The sequence below is a fragment of the Diceros bicornis genome, chromosome 22 (genome assembly GCF_020826845.1).
Source record: "Diceros bicornis minor isolate mBicDic1 chromosome 22, mDicBic1.mat.cur, whole genome shotgun sequence".
NCBI classification, from domain to species: Eukaryota; Metazoa; Chordata; class Mammalia; order Perissodactyla; family Rhinocerotidae; genus Diceros; species Diceros bicornis.
The window spans coordinates 9,464,995-9,487,020 of record NC_080761.1 but is presented as its reverse complement, the minus strand read 5'-3'; the positions used below and the strand labels follow the sequence as shown (position 1 = coordinate 9,487,020).

Genomic DNA, 22,026 nt, shown 5'->3' with positions numbered 1-22,026 from the left:
GCACCTTTTTTTGTGTGTGTGTGTGAGGAAGATCAGCCCTGAGCTAACATCCGTGCCAATCCTCCTCTTTTTGCTGAGGAAGACTGGCCCTGAGCTAGCATCTGTGCCCATCTTCCTCCACTTTATGTGGGACGCCACCACAGCATGGCCTGACAAGCGGTGTGTTGGTGCGCGCCTGGGGTCCAAACCCGGGCCGCCAGCAGCGGAGCGCGCGCACTTAACCGCTATGCTGTCGGGCCGGCCCCTGACATTGAGCATCTTGAAAATCTTTAATATATGTCCAGGCCAAGGGTTGATTTTCTTTTGATTTTATCATTTTTATATTAAAATACTATATTTACAAAATATGTTTGCGTTAATTTTCTCATTTTTGTGTAAAATATAATGTATATATCTACACATACACATGTATTTGTAATTACACATATCACATTCTGGCAATTTATTTTACTGCGATACACTTCATATAAGATTCTGTAATGTCCTGATGCTTCCACTAGAGGGTACTCTGTACACAACAGCAATTAGGCATGGACAGTGGATGAGGTCATCCTCAGTCAGAGCTCTTTATCATAAAAGATTAGTGGCTTAATCTCAACAAGTAAAGTCTGACCTTGATCATACTTTCTCCTTTTTTCTTCTCCAGAAATTCGAGACTGGACAAGACCTCAACAAAATCACCTTGACCAAGAAAATATAGCGTCTGTCCTTCAAAATTAGCTAGCTCAACCATGTAAAACAGAGGTTCTTTTTAATTTTTTTTATTAAATAAGCAATACTTACATGGTTGAAAATATAGAAAAGCCGTATACCGTGAAGTCTCCCTCCCAATGCCTTCTCCAGTCTTTTTATACAAATGTATCTATTCTCATTGTTTATTGGCTTTGCCCCCCTTTTTTTTGTAACTCAATATATTTTGAGTACATAAGTACGTCAAGTACATAAAGAGCCTCCTAATTCTTTCAGATGGCTCCACAGTATCCCACTGCATGGAAGTACCATGCTTCATTTTTCTCCTCTCCTGTTGGTAACCATTAAGTTTTTTCCATTCCTTGCTATTTCAAATAATAGTGCTGTGACTGGGAAGGCAAAGTGTGCTTTTTCAGCCTGTTCTTAAAGATGTGCAAGGACACAGGCTTTTCTTGATGGCCTCTGCGAGGCATAACCACTTAGCACCTCAGGAACGTCCTTGAATGTTCCAGAAGCCTCCACTGCTGAATTTCCTCCCAGTCTTTCCCCTTGAGCACCCACTGATATTTTATGCCGTGGTCCCCTCCTGTCTCCATTTCTCTCTCACGTCTTCTGCCTCCCCACTTGCTCCTCGCCGCCCAGCTCCTTGGCTTGGTTTCCAATCGCAGAGACTCCTGATTGGCTGTGATGCCTTCTCCTCCCAGTGCCCCGTTGCCTCTTTTGATGTGAAACTTCTGCCTTTGTTGCTCCTGCAGTGGGCTCTTCACCAAAGATGGGCTTGCAGTGGGCACAGGTTCTTTCTTATTAAGAAAAATAAAGTGTTTTTTTTTTTTAACGCAGAAAGGATAAAGAAGGTAAACTTTTATGGCTAATTTTACTACCGAGAAATACCTGCTGTGTATATTTTTTACATAGATTTCCCATCTTTATATCAAATATGTAAGTATAATTGCATATTTGTATATATGTGTAATCATTTACATCTTCTACATATATGATACTGACCCTACATTTTGCATTTAACATTATAAATTTTATAGGCATTTTCTCATGCCATTAAACTTCTTTGTAAACATTATTTTTAATGGTTTGTATATTTATTTGCATGAACCATAACTCACTTAATTTTTATTTTGTTACATTTTTAAATTGCCCCCCTCCCTTTTTTTGCGTTATTATAAATAAAGCTATCGGCATCTTTGCGAGTACACAGTCTTGGTTAAGTCAGGACACCTCCTGACTATTGGGTATCCCACTGACCATTATTTGCTGCATTTTTTCTGGGGTTATTTCTCCCAGACCTGTGTTACTCTCTAGGCCCTCAGAATTGCCTTCTTTCCAGAGCTAGGGAAGGCCGTTTTGAAAGTGATCTAATGTTTCATGTGGTGAAACTGGACCAGGCTAAAGGGTTAGGGAATAGACTCACTCTCATTGTGTCACATTATGTGCTAGGAGCTTTGTATGTGTTCTCTCATTTAATTCTCAAAATGACCTTATGTGAGGTAGTTTCTTGTTCTCATTTTATAGATGAGGAAACTGAGGGTCAGAGAGGATGAGTAACTTGTTCTAGGTCACACAGCTAGTAAAGAACAGAGCCAGGATTTGAATTCAGATATGCCTAACTCTAAAGCCCACAGGCACTAGAAAGACGTTTGAGTAATTAAGTTGGATTTTAAAATAGTTTGGTAGAGGCCAAAGCAGTGGTGTACTGGTAAAATGGCTCTTTGGACAACAAAACAAAACAAAAACTTGATTTGTAGCATTTGCCAATTCCTGTGGTATAAATACTCCCACTGTAGCTGATTTCAAGCTGCCAATGGTTTAAAGCATGCCTTTGCAAAATTCCTGGATATTTAACAATCAAGGCACATGGACACACATGGCTCCTTCAGCCCACTGGGCAAAGGTTTAATTACGTACTTACCCAGAGACGTGTGTTTCCTGTGCTCTGAGTTCTGATTGGTTAATTAAGTAAAAATGATGTCCTCATTTCTAAGTTAAGAGGCAACTGTATACATCTACAGAGTCCTCCTAAAACTCAGATTTTCATGGCATCTTTAAAGTTCTCTAGAGTTCAGTTACTATTAGGCAACATATCTCCCCTCTACTGAGAATGTTTTTTCCACACATGAGTGGTTTTCAGTGTTTGTGATGGATTCTGGGATTCCAGTCTTTCTCAGAGCACAGGAATAAAGATCAAAAGACAGGCTAGTGATAAATTGTTAGGATGTGGTCAAAGAAAAATGTTAATTCACCGTGTCTGTGCTTCGTAGATTAGACTATCGACATAATATGTAATTAGAGCCTGCCACAAACATGGTTTTAATCAGTGACAGAAATAGGTGGGCAGGGGAAATGTGCTGGAATTATTCCGAGGACCTTCCAGCACTGCCAGGGGGAAAACCACTTGAGAAAATCCAGATGATTGAACAGTAATCGAGTAAACGGTTTCCATTCCCAGAATGGTTTCAGCCATTATCTTCTTTCAAGGCTCTTGTCCTGCCACAACTGAACGTTTCCACCCGTGGTGGCTCTGTGTGACACCTGAGTCCCTGCTGAAGCCATCAGCAGCCTGTTTCATATTGGTTCTGTTACTGCCATGTAGGGACACTGGATTAAGTAATTGTCACAATATATGAGTGGCTAGGGCAGGGGATCTGGGGATGATCTGTACTTTTATGCAGTGACTTTGGTGGTGGGAAAAGCAGAGAGTTGAACAGCCGTCTTTGGTGATTACTTAATCTTGGTTGGAGGATTCCCAGGCATGGTCTGAGGTGTAAGGAAGCCTCCATCCCTGGAGAGGTAGGAGGAATTCCCACTCCACTGGTAGCTGACAGAATGATGGCCCTCTCATTGTTGCCACTCTCATCGTGATTAGCCACCTTACTGAAAGAGGAATTCAGTGAACTCTAGTTGGATTTTATTTCAGGAGTGTTTCCCCAACACATGCTGACTAGACTTGTGGGGTGGGTCATGGTCTTTGGATGCAAGAATGATCGTTTTGTACTGTCCTTCACTGGGTGAAGAATGGACTTCCCATCTTACCTTTCCTACCTGGATCTGAATCTGTGTCTAAATAATGACAGCAACGCCTTGCTGGTAGCACCTAGGCAGCTGCATTCTCTCATACACACTCTAATTTGTCTGGGCTCCCTCTAAGTTGACCCAGGATGACTACAGTCTGCCTTCCATCATCTTCAAGGTGTAGCTATTTAATGCTTGTTCTCTGGAACCCTCTGCTCTCCTACTACACTCTTAACCTTGTTTTTTAAGAAAGAGAAGTCAGGAGAAAGATGTAGGGATGGGCTCAAATCCTCCCAGGGTCTTATGGATTGCATGTCTCATTCACGGTCCGTTTCAGTGGTGTCTAACTATGCTGGGGGTGCTGAGCTATGGCCTTACTTTGCTCAGTGAAGAAACACTCTTTTCTCTTTGTTAACAGCCTACATGTCATGTTTCCTAAATCATAGTGGAAAAGTGCAGCCACATCATTGACTTGATTGCTTTTGTCCGTCCATGAGTAACATTCTGCTTCTAAAATCCCTTATTAGTGCGAAATCCCCAAATGGACTAATCCTTCCTCTCTTCAAGAACGTTACATTTTTATTAATTTAATTAATTTTTTATTGAAGTAACATTGGTTTACAACATTATATAAACTTCAGGTCTACATCATTATATTTCTACTTCTGTGTGGACTACACCGTGTTCACCATCCGTCACCGTACACATGTGCCCTTTTACCCTTTCGCCCTTCTCCTGTCCCCTTCCACTCTGGTAACCACCAGTGTATTCTCTGTGTCTATATGTGTGTTTGTTGTTGTTGTTTTCTGATAGTAGAAAATGTAGAGTGGTGGGTGTGGTGATTTGACAAAGGGGAACAATCAAAGCCTGATATCTGCTTGCAAAGTGCATAGTCTACTTGAAAGGGACGTGTACTCATTTGGGGAATCAAGTCTGCTCTGACTCTTGGTTCCCTGGACCTTTTCTTTTTTTTTTTTTGTGAGGAGGACTAGCCCTGAGCTAACATCTGATGCCAATCCTCCCCTTTTGTTTTCTTGAGGAATAGTGGCCCTGAGCTAACATCTGTGCCCATCTTCCTCTACTTTACATGGGACACCACTGCAGCGTGGCTTGCCAAGTGGTGCGTCGGTGTGTGCCGGGATCTGAACCTGCAAACCCCGGGCCACCGCAGCGGTGGAGCACACGCACTTAACCACTTGTGCCACCGGGCTGGCCCCTCCCTGGACCTTTTCATCATCTTGATGCCAGATAAAATACACAGGTTCTGAGCTAGAAATACAGCACCAGACTATTTTCCTCTTGGCGTGTACTGCCTCTCAAATGCCTAAATGCCAGACAAACTCATTTTCAGCATTTTGGTTCAGCTATAATTCACAGAAGATATTCCAATCTGGATTGAATGACTTTCTTCCCAGCTGTGTCTCTGAAATCAGCCCCATGTTCTCTGTGGCCTTTCGCTGGTGCGTTTGTGATGGTCTCTGAGCTGCTTTTCCTTTAAGTGGCATGTGCAACACTATCGTAGTAGACAGCAGCCATGGACATCCTTCCTCTGAGACCCAGCACGAGCCTTTTCTCCTGCCCCAGATCTCTTGCTCTCTCCAGCCCTTAAAAGGCTCATCCTGAGAGACCTCCTTTCAGTTTCCATAGCTTCTGTACTGAAATGACCTTTTTTAGAAGTCCTTGCCTCAAAATTAAATGGAGAGCATCTCTTATTTTCATGAGTGTCTCTGCATAGAATGTGAGTCAGCTATTTCCAGCAGGAAGAGGATTTTGTTTTTAACCACCTCAGACACAGGGCACCAAAAGTTTGTAATTACTTTGCAAGGAAGCCTGTGACCGAGGCTCCAGCGTGAAGAGGCCAATCGTGCAGTCTCAGGTAGGAATCAATACATGCAGGCCTTTGCTGTTAGATTCCAGGCTCCCGCACTTTTCCTCCCTCCTGCCCCCTCTCAAGCCCTCCCCTTTCCCCATCTGCAACTGGAGAGGGCAACTTTTAAAAGGCAAGCTTGAAGGATGGCAAGTTCTAATAATCCAGGCAGAAAGAGCAGCTGTTTTAGCTTAAGTTTCAATACTTCAGAGCAGTTCTTCCTTGTCTTACTGGAAAAGCCAATCCTACCAGTAACGTTTTCCTTCACCGTAATAAAGAGGAACATGAATGTGATGGAAGCTATTCTGAAATCTCTGAGAAAATAGAAGTTGGGCCATTTCCCTATATGACTCTCTTTATTTTCTCCAAGGTCTACTCCACCCAGGTAGAAACTCAAGTGGCCAGACCAATGGTAAGTTGCCCTTTGGATTTTCTCTCCTGGCCAAATGCGAACCAACCACAGCCTCCTACCCTCTCCCACTGTGAGTGTCAAAGAGGCCGCAGGAGTGGCCCAAACTTGATTCTTACTCCAAACTTTTGTTTTACTGTCCAGCCTTCATCTCTTGGACATCTTAAAGGCAAGGCTTAAAGAGGGAGGAAGGGAGGGAGGCAGAGGAGGCAGCTAGACACCTGCAATCTCTCTTGGGAGGCACATACCATTCCCGAATTTTCCTTCTACCTGGGACCCACACACATCCCATGCAGCAGGTGCAGTCCTCGGCAGCTGCTGCACTCGTCCTAACCAAGGCCCATGCAGGTCTCACAGGCTTGCTGGCAGGGCTCACATTCTCCCATCTCTGGGTCACCGTGGAAGCCAGGGCCACATTTCCTCACACAGCTGCCGCCTAGCTAAGAACACAGAGAGGAAGCACGAAGGTGGAACGCTGGCTGGCTTAGCTCAGTATTCAATGCAAGGCCAACTTCTAAACAGGCTGAAGAGAAGCTCAAGAACACTTTTATTTGAGTTTATTTTTTTAAAAAACCAAGATGGCATTGACTTATTTTATCCAAGACATATGTCTTAATAAATCCAACACTTTAATTCCTCATTCAACCAAGAATTTAAATTGACTATCAGTTTGAAGGGTTAAGAGCATAGAATAAAGAACTTTACATTCTCAAGGCCTTGAAAAACTACAAATAAAATGAATCTCTATATAGAGAACCACTGGAGATCATCGTGGGCTGTCGGGCCCACTCTCTCTCTCACAAACATTCAAGAGTGCTGTGCTATTATTCTTTAATTGGAAGACTCACAGTATATTTCTTTCCTAACCATCCATTTCCATCCAAGTCAATGAATTGACCAAAACCTAAGACAAAAGATCTTTGTTTAACTTTTACACTGCTCAGGAATATACAACATGGATTAAGTCTCTAGAAAAGAGTCAAAGAGTCATAGTTCTGAATATTCCAGGTGACTTCAATTCCAAAGCATTTTTCTTCAGCATCCCTCACCCCTACCCCCCATTCAGCTCTTTTTTCCATCAGCTGGAAGATATTTGAGATTAATTAGTGAAATGGGAACTACGCTTCAGTAATAAAAGCAGAAGGGAGTAGTCCTAGCTAATGTTTATTTTTTGGTTTAATTAAAATAGACAGGTCCTCAGAGTTACCAGCATAGGATATAATGTAAACATATAGCCTTTATGAGTCAAACAAACTCGTGTTGTCTCTGTTACAGAATTTGTCAACAAAAATAATAACTTAAAATAATAGCTAATTTTGTCTGATATTTCATAAAGTTTTTATAGGCAATCTAAATAATTGTTGGAAACAGGTAAACTAAATAGATGTAAAAAGGTAAAAGCTTTTGGGAGAACTTTTTAACAGTAATCATGTGTTCTAATATATGTACTTAAAACAACTTAAAATAATGGCTAACTGCTTTGGTGTCACGTAAAGTTTTTGTGAGTAAACCAGACATGATTGTTAAAAACAAATGGCTTAAATGTAAGTGAGATAAGAGTTTATGGATAAACTCTTAACAATAATTCTATTTTATAAATATATGTATTTAGAATAACTTCTAAAATCTCTTTGGTAAGTTAAAACTTTGAAGTTTTACTTGATTGAATTAAATGATAAAAAATTCATTAAATATCTAGATAATTTCTAACTAAGATAAAATATCAGATAAAGGTTAATCTACTTTGGGATGCTTATTGCAAAAAAACTAAAAGATGTTCAGGTCTATCAGTAAACAGGTCCTATATTTGATTAAAAGATTATACTATGCAGTAACGTGTCCCTAAAAATTATAAAAAGTATTTATAAATTTGTCAAATTATAGAATACTAATGTAAAAGACAGTATGTAATTACTTACTTTTTAGTTCTCACAAACAAAATCTAAGTCTGTACAGGCTAAAAATTCTTGTTAATATATGTGATTAAAGCTACTAAAAGTTAATAAGGGAAACATCTTTGTATTTAAAGGAAGTAAAATGTCTGTTTTCAGTAAAGGAGACATAAAGACTAGAGATATTTTTATTTGTTTTGTTAAAAAAGATAAATTTGTCCTACAGTACTAGAAGAAAAAAAGGGAAGGAAGACATGGAACAAATTCTATATGTAAGAAGCAAGTGATAGGCAGGTTTGTGAAAGTAAAAAGCCCAAGAAAAGAGTTTTACACATAGATTAAAATAAATTCAATTAAGTAAATGACTTTCTATATCAAAAGTAAGTTTAAAAAATGAAAAATTTGGCTTTCTCTCTTTTAAAAGGATAATCTTAAAGTTTTGGTCTACTCTTGACAAAGAGATTACAAAGGTTTTTTTTTCTTTACCTTTGAGTGAGTCTACTTACAAGAGAGAGAATCTATATTTTGTTAAAATAATTTCCTACGCTCAAGGAGGCTGAAGTCTCTCTATTCGAGTTTTCTGTTTAGGCTGTTTCACTCTCTCTGTTTGCCTGTGACATTTTCTGTTGTTACCTTGGTTAAATGGATAACTAAACATTATTTGTCATTTGACCAAGTGTTTTAAAACCTTTTGATATTTTTTTGACAAATTTCCCCAAGGTTCAAATCCTAAGTAAAGTCTTTCTTTTGGGGAGGTTTCCAGTGGGGCCTTGAGACTTCTCAAACAACTTGTTCTCTCTTTCTATAAAGAGGGAGATATTAAACTAGTTAGGCTTATTTGGTATATTAAATTACATAAAAAATTATCAAATAATAATAAACCTTCTTAGGTTATATTATGTGGGTAAATGTGATTAATACAAATGGTTCTTGATACCTGTTTCATATCTCAAAGTGCTCCAGATATCCATAGGAAACTCCAAAAATTGACAATAAGGCTTGATACCACTTCTGCACAGTTAGTGGAGGTAGCCTTCAGGGTGTTAAGCAGCTGAGATATGATAGAAGAAATGAAAGATGACCAAAAGATGCAGAAGCAAGCTACTCTGCTTGTGGTGGCCCTCCAGTCTGTTCAAGGTAACCCGAGAGAGAAGATGACGACACGACGGGTGAGTGACCTCAGCCGCCACCGGGGGACCAGAAGGCCACCAATGAAATTGAAGCCTAATCAGTGTGTAAACTGCAGACAGGAAGGGCATTGGAAATGGAATTGTCTGAATCAACCCCTGAGAGGGAAGAGCTCAGACAAGACCAAGCCATGGCAACTTCCCATGACTACAGATGAGATGTGATGTGGCCATGGGGCTCCGAGGTTGGTTTCAGGCAACCAGATCCTCATCTCGCCAGAAGAGCCCTGTGTAACCTTAGCAGTGGGAGGAGAGCATGTTGAATTTTTGCTCGATACTGGGGCCACATTCTTGATGTTAAATACCCAAAAAGGAAACCTTTCAAAAAAGAAAATGTGATACAAAAAGAGTATCAAGTAGAGGAGAGACCAGAAGGTTTCTGGAGCCCTTGACCTGTGAAATAGGATCAAAGACACTAAGACATTCTTTTCTATATATGCCAGAATGCCCTGTTCCTCTCCTCGGGAGGGACATATTACCAAAACTAGGGGCCTCGATAAACTGGGAACAAGATAAAATAGAAATCCAAGTTCCCCAAAATCGGGAAGTCGAGCTCATGACCTTGTTACGTAACACACCAGTACCTGAAAAGGAAGAAATTCCCCAAAACATTCTAGGCTGAGTCAACTCGGAGGTATGGACACGAGGACAAATGGGACGGGCAGCCAGTGCCAGACCTGTACGGTGGACTTAAGCAGATAGACCACTGGCCTCTGGTGAAACAATACCCCCTAAAGTCAGAAGCCATTAGAAAAATCCTTCCTGTGACTGACAAACTTTTAAAACAAGGAATAATCAGGCCATGTAGATCCCTATGTAACACTCCCATTTTATGTGTTAAAAAGCCAGGAAAAGGAGAGTACAGATTTGTTCAAGATCTTAGGGCTGTCAATGAAACAGTCCAAGACATAATCCTGTAACACCTAATCCTTACACCCTGCTGGCTAATCTCCCTGGGGACAGCATGTGTAATACAGTGCTAGATTTAAAAGATGCTTTCTTTTACATGCCATTGGATCCTGAGTCCCAAGAGATTTTTGCCTTTGAATGGGAGGACCCAGACTCCAACCAGAATCAACAATGCTGCTGGACTGTCTTACCCCAAGAATTTAAAAAACTCCCCTACAATTTTGGGGGAAATCCCAGCCCGAACTTTAAGGGAATTAAAATTAAAACAAAGCACTGTGTTACAGTATGTGGATGACATCCTAGTAGCCAGTCCTTCTAAGAAAATCTCTGATGAGAACACAGTGACCATGTTAAATGTCTTAGCCCGTAAGAGATATAAAGTGTCCAAGGGAAAAACACTGACATCTAAAGAGACTGTAAAGTATTTGGGGTTTATTATTTCAAAAGGGCACCACAGCCTTCCTCAAGAGAGGAAAATGGTAATATATCAACTTCTCCACCGAGAACATGTAGGCAGCTACCTGGATTCTTGAGATGGCTGGCTTCTGCTACATGTGGATCCCTAATTTTGGGTTGATTGCTAAGCATCTCCATAACAAATTACAGGGGCCAGAAACACACCCCTTTGAATAGGGTAACCTATGTGACCAACCTTTCAATAAGCTTAAAAACTTACTAACAGAAGCACATGCACTGGCCTTACCAGACCTGAGCAAACCATTTGACTTGTACATTGATGTAAGTCAAGGAATAACTCTAGGAGTATTAATCCAAATGTTGGGACCCTTAAAGAGAGTGATAGCCTATTTCTCAAAGCAGCTAGACACCATGGCAAAAAGATGGCCCCCATGCTTGTGGGCTGTACCTGCCACCTGCCTATTAATCAAGGATGTGAACAACTTAGAGCCATGCCTGGTGACCCACAGACTTACCTTAGACTAGCGGGAGAAAATTTCTACTCCTCTCCCAGCCCCTATAACAATGCCCATGCTTAGCAGGAAGTAATTACAGAAGGTGGACCTTTACCCCATTCCCCTCAAGAATGAGGAGCAGGATAAAACTAGAGGAGGGATTCTGTCATGTGCCATGGACTCTAACCTGCTTCTCTTGTCTTGCGGTTTCAGCTGTTCCTGGAAGAAGGCCCTGGACCCAACTGCCCTGAACCAGACCAGATCGGTCCAGACCACAACCACAAGAATGACACCAAGGGAAACACACAGAGAGTTGTACTAAAGTAACGTGCCATCATTAACGTCATAAATCCTCCTCCTCTGGGAGGGGCAAAGCAGCCATTTTTAGATCATTCTACGCATGTAAAAGCATGATGTCAAATCATGCCTGAGTAAGCTTATGCCCACCTCTACACGTGGTGATGAAACTTCCCCTTTGAATATTCATCCCCTACCCCAAATAAAGGTGCCCACCTCCCTGCACTCAGGGAGACATAGCTTTATGAATTATTCCCTGTGGTCTCCATTTTTTTTTGCTGCATACAGCAAAGAATATTTCTGCTTTGTGTGACAACTACTTCTGCTGTAGATTGATTAACTCGCCAAGAAGGGGACTCACATTTGGTCTGGTAACATACCCACCACCCTATAACAAAACTCTGGACAGAAACAAAGACATGCCAACAATTCTAGAACTTTCTGAGAAAGCTATATTACAACCTACTGGTTAATAGCTCTCAAATCCATAAAATCCTACTTTATATTTCAAGCATCCAGTGAAGACTGTTAGCCTCCCACTAAAAAGTATGGTGAGTGAGGACAGGGAACCACCAATTTATTCAAACTTTGTGGAACCAGAAGGGATGAGAGTTCATTGGAATGTTTTTTTAAATCAATAATTAATAACAGTGGCTTAAAGGCTAATGAAGGCCCTCATAGTCCAGTGAGAAACACTCTCATCCTTTATTTTCAGCTGTTGGTTAGTTACCCATCTCCCCTGGTCCCTTTCCAGGAGCATGTTTTGTGCATCTCTGTAACCTCTCAAGGGCTGGCACATTCAGCATTCAGCAAATCACATCCATTCAGCAAAGGTGGATCCAAGCCATGGCTGATTTTAGTCTAAAATGAAATGAGTTCTCCATTTCTGTTTTGTAGGGGATGTACTTCATGAATTTGTTCATTTGCTTGCTTGATTTACAAACCCTCCTCTAGCCTTAGCATCCCAGTTTTTTTCATATTTTTGGTGTTGACTTCTGCCTGCCTTTTTGCTTTTGTGTTATTACAGGTATCTGCAAAGGAAGTGCGGTCAGAAACACAAAACCACCCTTCGGTACCTCATCTGGGGCATCTTATTAGTAGGTAAATAACAAAATGGGATGGGATCAAAGTGCCTCTTTTCCAGTATCCCCCAAATATTAGCTTTCTGTGGAAAGAAAATAAGTCTTCCCCCTCCCTAGACCTCACTGAATCATCCAGAGAGGGAGAGAAGTCAATCAGGAAGACCCTGAGTGGGGGTCTCAGCGTGGGACGCCTATGCAGATGGATTCCCTGTCCAGTTTATGTGTCAGCAGCTCACTTTGTACATCACCTGTTCCTGGGTCTTTGTTATTGCGGTGTGGATTTGGGAGTTGGTTAATGCAAATCCAGGCAACTGGAAAACATGGTGATGATCACAAGGTAGAAACATAATTGCAGGGGGAAATATAAGCAATTAACACTTTATGCAAATACAACACGAGGAGGAGCCTAGGGTCATGTAGCCCACTCCTCTGGCCTAAAGGCAGGACCATACTGCTTTCACAGAGGAGCAGGCCTCCAGTTTCCCTCCCTCCCAAAGCAAAGGGCTCTGCAGCCCATTTTAAAGAGCACTCCTGTCTCTAAAATGTGAACCCTCCACCCAAGTCCACAGACATTAGTCCAAGACCCCTGCACCCCGGGGTCAGTGGGTTTGCTGGTGCTCACACAGCAGGAACAGGGAACAGCTATCGACTTGCTGTGTGTCAGGCCAGATCGTGTCTTAGGCTTTCTGGGCCATTTGGGGAAACCACATAACTCTGCCGTTATGGGACAAAAGCAAACAGAGGGTGTGGCTGTGTTCCCGTGAGACTTTATTTGTAGAACACAAATACAAATATACAAGTACAGCTGTACTCGCCGCCTACAAAAGCAAGCGGCAGGCCAGATTTACGCTGCAGGCCATGTTTGCTGACCTTTAACAGGAAACTTTGTTATTCTTAACCTGGAATCTCCTCTTCCAAAGCAGCCAGCTTGGTAATTGCACCGCCCCCCCCCCCCGCCCCCTTTCCCTTTGCTGTAGAGATTCCATGGAACTTAGAGATTGTTGGTGGCCTATTTTCCTACTCAAACTTAGGCCAAATCTAAGCTGCAAACCAGAAAAGTCAGTACCTTTTTGTCGTTGGTTGCATAAACGCCTGGTGTTTCTCTGAGAGAACTCACCTGCCGAGTCTGAATGCCAGAAAAAAGTGGTTCATACTAAGTGAGAGGCCCAACAACCAAGCATCAGGATTCAAGAACTCAGAAGGTTCTATAAGAAAAAAAGACCTAGCACCCTGTCCTCCTAGCATTCATGATGAGACTGTTAGGGACTTCCTTTGAAAAAAAGACAAAAACACCCAGAATATAGTACTTATAATCAGAGGAGGCAATAGCCCTATCAAGAGCTCTCCTGCGTTCAATGGTTCCTTGATTGAAACTCCCGTTGGCTGAGCCAGATTGGTGCTGGAGGCTGGTCTCCAGCTGGTGCTGATGTTCCGAATCTGCGTTTGCTTCCTGGCAGGTTACCTGGCTATGGTGATCGCCGCGTGTGTGCTCAACTTTCACAGAGCCCTTCCTCTCTTCGTGATCACCGTGCCTGCCATCTTCTTTGTGGTCTGGGATCACTTCATGCCCAAATATGAGCATCGAATCGAAGAGTTCCTGTCTCCAGGCAGAAGGCTTCTGGACAGCCATTGGTTCTGGCTGAAGTGGTAAATGCAGTTGGTTCTCTTACTGCCGTTGAGAGGGATCTTAGTCTTTTCGAATACTCTTCCAAAAATGTGTTCTGAAATTACTTCCTCATTTACGGGATATTGAAGCTAGAAACAACCTAGGGAATAATCTGTTAAAATGCCTTCATTTTACAAACAAGAAATCAAGGCCTCGATAAGGTAATGACTCACTCGAGATGTCTTCAAATGTCCCTACAAACTGCCTTAATTTCAAGTGCCACTAAATGATAAAATGTTGTCCAAAGGATGGGATGGTTCTGACTTGGGGAGGTGGCTTTCTGCTCTGGGCACGAGCTGGCCTCCTTGGGAGGAGGGATCTCTGAATTATTAAAGCCAACCCTCTCCTATAGGAGTCCATGTCCTGCAGGTGACCACTCAGGTCTTTTCTGGCAGCCTCTCTGAGGGGCCTCCTCTCCCTCCAGGGGGCCGTACTGGGTCGGACCCAGGAGCCATTCTCCCCAGCATGGCCCACCTGGGATCTGCCGGGAAACGTCACACATCCTTGGCCTAATAAAGCAGGGTTGTGCAGTCCCTACACAGCACCCTTTCTGGCTCTGCCTCCAAGCTGTTAGTCAGCCTTGTCAGACTCACTAGATTCCCCAAGGAGTCAGACCAACTTTAAACATCAGCTTAGCTCTCTGAGTCCTGGGTGAGATCCCCCAACTGCAGATAACACATTTCAAGTTCTTCCTTTAAGGGAAGAAGATAACACCTCACCCATCTTCCAAAATGGAGGTGAGGACTCCCTGTAGATCTCTCAAAAAAATCACCAGACTTCCCTCTCCAAACATCCTTTCTTCTCTTTGATCCCTTTATATATCCTTGAAGGGCCCAAGAGTTGTGGGATGAGGGGGACACATTGCTTCATTTTTTGGCTATTTGCCTTTATAGCCACAAAAAAAGAGGGTCTGTTGCAAGTTCTAGAAGCATAACTTCCTGGTGCCAGGGTGTGTCACTCAATATTTTTTGTTTGTTTGTTGAAGCCTGATTAAGATTTTCAAGTTAGCACTTGGATGCTACAAACGATGCCACAAATACAGCAAATGACGCCAATGCCTCCTGTCTGGTTCTCGTAGGGTGATTTGGAGCTCGCTGATCCTGGGAGTTATTCTCTGGCTGACCTTTGACACCGCCAAACTGGGGCAATGGCAGCTGGTGTCGTTTGGTGGGCTCCTGATATACGTCATCCTGCTGTTTCTATTTTCCAAGCACCCAACCAAGGTGAGTATGAATTGATCTTTTTTGGTTTTTCCCCTCTTTTTTCTCATGTGTGAGTTGCTCAAAATAATCAGTGTGAGAGAATTTAACTTTTACTCAATATTTTTCTTACCTTGCTATGATATTTTAAGTGGCTAGAGTGCCCTTCTTCCTGTACTTTCATAGAAATGTTCCTGTCTCATTGTTCGTTCTCAGCAATTTTCCAGTTACACAATCAGTGAGATAGTCTCTCCTGTCAAGTCCAGCTTCTATTCGTGTCCCCCACCTCTCCCCATCAAACACATATTCAAAGAAAACTCATGTTTTGATCCAGATTTCCCCAGACCAGTAAATAATCTAATATTCTACCATTGCATTCTGGAGTTTATCAAATTTCTATTTGCAATTCAGGCTATTTTACTCCAAAAATTTCTCCTTAAACAGTTTTGTTCACGTTGAATTCCGGTCTCCTCCTTGTTCTGTCAGTCGGTAACCCATTACATGGGCAAGAATTCTGAGAAATCGATTGTCCACATATGACTCATAATGGCAAATCCTGGAAGACTTGACTAGCTGAAAGGTGGACGCCTCAAACAAAAGCATTAGTCAGAGACCAAAGTCACCTAATATGACCCAAATTCTTTGCCCTGTGAACATCTCTGCTGTTTTCCATGCCTCCAATCCCACAGCTCTTTGCAGGCCGCTCTTCTCTGCACCAAAAATGAAAGCAGATGATTGTCCGTTATTCTGCACTCCCTGGGTCTGCATTAGAGTAACTGGTTCCTTTCACAGTGAAGTGAGAGCCTCTTCACAGGGTGGAATTTCTTTCACTTAATTCACTTACAAATTGTCAGATCAGCAAACCTGGGACGCACAGACAAGTCACGTTCTGCCTCTCCATCTTCCAGACAGGGGAAATAGTTATATGTGTCGGATATTTACAGCATTACTAGCAAGGCTAGATCCTTCCTCCTTAATGTCCCTGCTGAGACTACTCTTTGGGTCTAAGTTGTGTTATCATGACATAATGGTTACATACTCCCCTGAGACTGAAGGCTTCACACTCAGATTTAGAAACAGGGAATACAACCCTGAGATTTTTGGGAATGGTTCTAACAAGGGACTCTCTGCTCATGACTGCTTTGGCCTCCCAAAGAAGGCGGGTTACAGGCCACATGGCAGAAGCTTCCAAGGAAATAGTGATCCTCTGGGCGTTTATGCTGAGTTTAGCATTCATTTTCTAACAAGATATATATCTCTTCATCTTTCTGCATAGGTTAACTGGAGGCCTGTCTTTTGGGGAATTGGGTTACAGTTTCTTCTTGGGGTCATAATACTAAAGACCAACCCTGGATTTATGGCTTTTCAGTGGTTGGGGGAAGAAATTCAGGTAAGTTGGGTTCAAAAGAGTGTCTTACTTTTTTTGTGTTTTTTTTGGTGATGAAGATTGGCCGTGAGCTAACATCTGTGCCAGTCTTCCTCTATCTTGTATATGGGACGCCACCCCAGCATGGCTTGATGAGTGGGATCTGGACTCGTAAATCCCGGGATGCTGAAGTGGAGTGCATGAACTAAACCTTTACGTCACTGGGCTGGCCCCAAGAACATTTTAACCTTTATAGTGCTGTTACTTTTTTTCTAAATTTATTTTTTCACTGAGGAGAATTCTGAGCTAACATCTGCTGCCAATCATCCTCTTTTTGTGTGTGAGCTGCCATCACAGCATGGCCGCTGTGAGATGAGTGACATAGGTCCATGCCCGGGATCTGAACCCAGACCGCTGTAGCAGAGTGCACCAAATTTAACCACTAGGCCATCAAGACTGGCCCCCTATAGTGCTTTTAACATTTGAATATAATCCTGAAGACAGGTCAGAATTAGGATTATTTGTCTACATGAGTTGACTCTAATTTTAATTTTTATATCATGAGGTAGACAAATAATTTTATGTAGAAAATGTTAATCTGTCCAGTTTAGTAATATTATTGCTGCCCCTCACCCATACCATCTAGTACATCACTCCTCTATCCTGATTGCCCCCTTCATCCTGCTCAAGGGGTGTGACACTTCTAAGATGGTTCCACAAGCAGAGAAACAGGCTTTCTTTGCATCTCGTGGTAACCGGTGCCACCCATGTGCCATCGATGGCTTCTGGAGCAAATTACCACACCCAGCTTATCCTTTAGCACCCTAGAGTCATTGACAGTTAGAAACGCCAGGAAATCTGTGTGCAGTTATAGCTCAAACATACACTTCCATGCCATCCACCGGGGGGGAGAAAAGCTGAGAAAATTAACTCCCTAAGGTTATGCACCCAGTTTGCTGGGTCCTCACCCCCTGCTGAGCCTGGTGGGACCTGGGGACTGTCAGCGCGGCCTCAGTGGTTGTGACGACCTGCTCTTGCCCTTTCTCTCACTCAGACCTTCTTGGACTACACTGATGCTGGGGCTGCATTTGTCTTTGGGGAGAAATACACAGACCACATCTTTGCATTTAAGGTAAAGCCAAACCCCTTTTCTTCGGAGCCACCTCCTGTTCAGGAACTGCTCAGTCTCTGTGGATGCTCAGATAGAAGCTGACTACCGGAACCCAGGCGTGTACTGCTGGGCTCACCACAGGCGCACAGCACATCACTGTCCTTTCTCATTTATAAATTTATCTCAAGTCAGTGCATTGCAAACATTTTACTGTGTTACTGTAACATTAAGGGAAACATCTAGAGGAGTCAGAAATATTCGAGTACTTTTGGAGGGCTTGTAGCATTGTCTGAGATACTTATGAAAAATCTTAAGGGGAAATAGTACCTGAGATTTCAGGGAAAGGACAATAGGTACCTGGCAATGAATAGGCATATGCCACTAATGGCTTCTAGGTCCAGGATCAGTGACAACTCTGTGCTCAGGAAACCTGCAGTCCCAGGCCAACCAGGACAACTGGTCACCCACATCAACCTCTGTTCTTCCAGAACCATCTTCATGCTAAACCGTTCCCATCTTTCCTTCAGCACAGCCTTTGCCTAAGCAGGCCTGGAGGCTGGGCCTTCTCCCAACCAAAGAGGGATGTTATTTTACGGGGGAAAGGCAACCTGGCCCCATGCCCGGGCCTCATCGATTCCCTCCAGGGCTCCCATATGCTCCAGGAAGCTCACTCTCCTCTGGGAAGTCCCCACAGATACGTGTCCATGAGTCAGAAAGACGCATTTGGCTTTTCTTCAGCTTTCCTTTTTGTGCCATATTATTGTTCCTACACTTCTAAATTGTTTTCTTTCTTAGGGACTGCAAATTTACCTCCAAATTACCCCAGTTTCAGTTAGGACAACTGTTAGGTGGAATATTTTTTAAACCGCTGATTTGAGGCTTTTGTGCTGAGATAACTAAGCCATCTCTGAAAAGTCAGGTGTTTACAAATTGAGATGGAAATATGCTCATATCGTGAATTGAATCCAGAATTGGAAAAAATAAAGTCACAAAGAGGGCGTAACTTGCTGCCCAGACCTCACCTGTGTCTTCAGACGTCCCCTTCCTCCACAACCCAGGTCAATAGCCTCCATCCCTTCTACCAAAACAGAATCCCCGTGGGAACATTTGAGAAATTAGCCTTTAACTCCCTGAAGCTTTCAGGAAGGCTCTGCCCGCCCATTAAAGCCAATAAAAGCACATAAATGCGTGAGCTCTGAGTAATGGCACAAAATGTCTTTTAATATATATTATTAATAGATTTTTCTAAATTGGATCCTGTACAAATCGTCCTTGGTCATTCTGTGCCTCTGGTGGCAGCTTGTCCCTGGCCATTTCTCTGGGGAACAGAGGGGAAGGGGTGTGCAGGGCAGGGGTGGGGAGGGAGACCGCCGCTCTGTGTGGTCTCTGCAGGGTGGAAACTGCTCCCTGTGGACACACGGGCTGGAGTGAAGGCACCAAAGAGCATCAGGAAACTAGGATCCAGGAGAAGACAACCTTTGTCAAGAAGAAGTAAACTAGCTTCCAAAGTTTAATGTCTTCTTAGTGATTCAAAAGTCTATAAGTAAAATAACGGTCATTCTAAAACCTAAGAGTGAAGGCTTACTCTGTGGGAGGCAGTGTGTGTAAGGACCGACCACGCTCTATCTGATCTGTGGAGCCGCTGGAATAAGGATCTGAGGTTGCTCGCACTTAATCCTGACCCAGGTCACTGTGCTAATAAGTGGTGAAGCTCTTGTCTGTTTAATATCAGAACAGCAAGAACATCTGCAGTGGCCTTCAGTTTGTTGAGCCTAATTATTACAAATTCCCCCAAAACTTTATTCCTTCTCTGAGACACTAAAGGTGGAAAAGCTCATTATAGCAGAGGGAAAAAAATGTCAAGTTTCCTATGAAATGTACTCAAGCTTATCCAGAGCAAATTAGAACAAGAGACTGCAGATGGGGAAGCTGCCTGATGAAAGTGTCGTGTAGCTCCAGAGGAGTTTCCAGTGTTGTTATGACGTTTCAGAGGGAAAAGGAGGTGGAAAGGAGGACACTGATGTGAAACCTGCTAATACTCCTGAGGCCGACGTTAGCCCATAATTGCTTTCCTCCCCCCCTCCAGTACCTGCCAATGCTGGTTTTCTTCCACGCTGTCACGTCCGTGCTCTTCTACCTCAGATGGATGCAGTGGATCATTAGAAAGGTATGGGACTGGGCTGGGTTGGGTGACAGGTGTAGAGATGATTATTTCAGGGACAAAGTCCTAAATACCTTTTATTCAGGGTTTTCCTAAGTGCCTTTCTCTTCGTATCGAGATCCACCTCCCCACCCATGCCAAGTTATTGGATTCAAACCCAAAAATCCTACATGTGTCCCTAGAGGGAATTTTATCTCAGGGAATTCTAACAAGGCTTTGATTTGCAACCCACTAGATATCTTCATGAAACCTTAGCAATTACTTCTTTAGCCAAAGAATTGCCTCCAAGAGTCCCAAGACCTGCCAGGTTTCCTTCATCTTGGCGACCCACCCGGTGACTTATGCAGAGTCACTGCTTATCCTCAGGAGGTTACAAAAGGGGACACTCTAGTCTAGAGCTGCTAGGGAGTCAAAGCAAGAAGGGGAAGCTGCTTTTAGCTTCTGAGGGACTTTTATAAGCACAGAAATTTTTTTTTAAAAGTCTAAAGAGTAAATCTCATTCCTGCTGCCCCAGCAACTGTCAGTGCTACGCTCATAGGTTAGATCAGAAGACTATGAAATTTCTAAGGTAGTTTGAATGCACATGAAAGCAAGGCAGAGCACACAGGGTTTGGGTACAGCCCCAGCCCTACTTTGAGCCATGTAAATAAATAAAATGGAGAGAGAACCAGAAAACTGGCGGAATTCAGAATTTCAGCAAGAGCACCAGGGTCATAATTTTCTGATTATCGATTTAAACATTCAGAATTACTGTGCTCATGTCTAAGGAAAAAGAATGCGACATCCTGAAGTGGGCACCACTGTCTCTGGATGAAAGGGCCACTATGGAAGTGGGACCATAAACCATGTTCGTTTGAGTGTTAAGTAGACAAGGCCAAACGTCAACTACATCCCGCTACTTATTAGCTGGTGGTTTTTCACAAAACAACTCAACTGTTCTGTGCCTCAGTTTCCTCTTCTATCAAATGGGAATAATTATAGGACCTCCCTAAAAGGGTTATTGTGGGATTAAATGCATTACTCAGATCAAGGGCTCAAAACAGTGCCTAGAATGCAGTAAAGCCTGCCGTGACTGTTAGCAATTAATAACTTGTTACTTGTACACAAGTGTACATTTCAATAGAAACTCACTTGTATAATGTTGAAAGTGTATACAATGACTCATACTTACCACTCCAATAGGAGGATTTGATTGGCCTGCTCTATGGACTAGGTAAGATGTACTCACAGTTAGCACCATTGCTGGCCTGCCAACAATTGTTAAAGGCCCCAGCACTTTCCTTCAAAGATTTTTATCCCTACTTTGGAGTTTGGTGTATACAAATAGCTCTTCACTGACTTTGTCCCTTGTCCCCTTTTAGATTGGATGGGTCATGCTGGTTACTATTGGATCATCTCCTGTTGAATCTGTCGTTGCTGCTGGCAACATATTCTTCGGATATGTAAGTTATAATATCTAAAACCAAAACAAAACAAAACACCTGCTGAAATGGACACTCTTTCCAGAAAGTGGAATAAAGAAATGATGGTTTTATTTCTTTTAGTGTAGAAGGAACAGTGTCAAAATAAGGACCCTTCAATATTGACAAAGTCCAGATTCCAGAGAGAGAAAAAAAGAGAGTGAGAGAGAGAAATCCCTTCCAAGAGTCTCAGTGCACTGATGTGACATTTGGGTTCTTGAAATTTTATGGAGAGGAAGAAAGATTGAATCACTGTGTCAAATCATTGGACTTTTCATGTATAGATTCTCAACGAATCTTTTCTCAATTTATTGAATTGTTGAGGTCTCTGGCCCGCCCTTCAGAGGCTAGCGGCTCATTCACTCAGATGGAGTTCAGCACTTGTCTTGAGCCTGCAAACATGTAACAGGCAGCCTCACATTCTGTAGTTTAATGCTGTGGCAATGAAAGAGACCAGGAAAGGCTTCCCACCAACAGCCGTGCAGCTGTATAAATACTTGAGTTCATTCTTAACTTGTCTGAACTGGTCAACAGTCTGTCTTTGTTGAGTCTAAAGAACAATGCTGATGAGCAAAAGCATTTTCACTCCCTGATCCATCACATGGTTAAATGCTCTTTTGCCTGAAGTCCATTTAAGCAAAGAAATATGATGCCAAAGGGATGTCTCTCAGAATAGCAGCATTCCTACGGGGTAGATAAGTAATAATCATCCTCATCAATCTGGACATGCAGCTTCAGGCAGAATGGAATCACATACCAAGGAAACCATGTGTGAATGCTTGCTAGCATGGCTGC

At 42.7% G+C, this 22,026-nt stretch overlaps 1 protein-coding gene across 1 annotated transcript in view; it reads left to right on the top strand.

The window, feature by feature from the left end:
- The window catches only part of LOC131419936 (solute carrier family 28 member 3-like), a 73,770-nt gene that overhangs the window by 38,173 nt on the left and 13,571 nt on the right, over window positions 1-22,026 (top strand). The window contains exons 6-16 of the mRNA XM_058565530.1: window positions 647-744; window positions 5,952-5,993; window positions 8,838-9,051; window positions 11,103-11,212; window positions 12,214-12,287; window positions 13,726-13,915; window positions 15,013-15,157; window positions 16,410-16,523; window positions 17,554-17,631; window positions 19,697-19,777; window positions 21,133-21,213. Coding sequence (XP_058421513.1) covers window positions 8,941-9,051; window positions 11,103-11,212; window positions 12,214-12,287; window positions 13,726-13,915; window positions 15,013-15,157; window positions 16,410-16,523; window positions 17,554-17,631; window positions 19,697-19,777; window positions 21,133-21,213 — 984 coding nt within the window. The 5' untranslated portion in view covers window positions 647-744; window positions 5,952-5,993; window positions 8,838-8,940. The remainder of the gene's footprint in view (window positions 1-646; window positions 745-5,951; window positions 5,994-8,837; window positions 9,052-11,102; window positions 11,213-12,213; window positions 12,288-13,725; window positions 13,916-15,012; window positions 15,158-16,409; window positions 16,524-17,553; window positions 17,632-19,696; window positions 19,778-21,132; window positions 21,214-22,026) is intronic.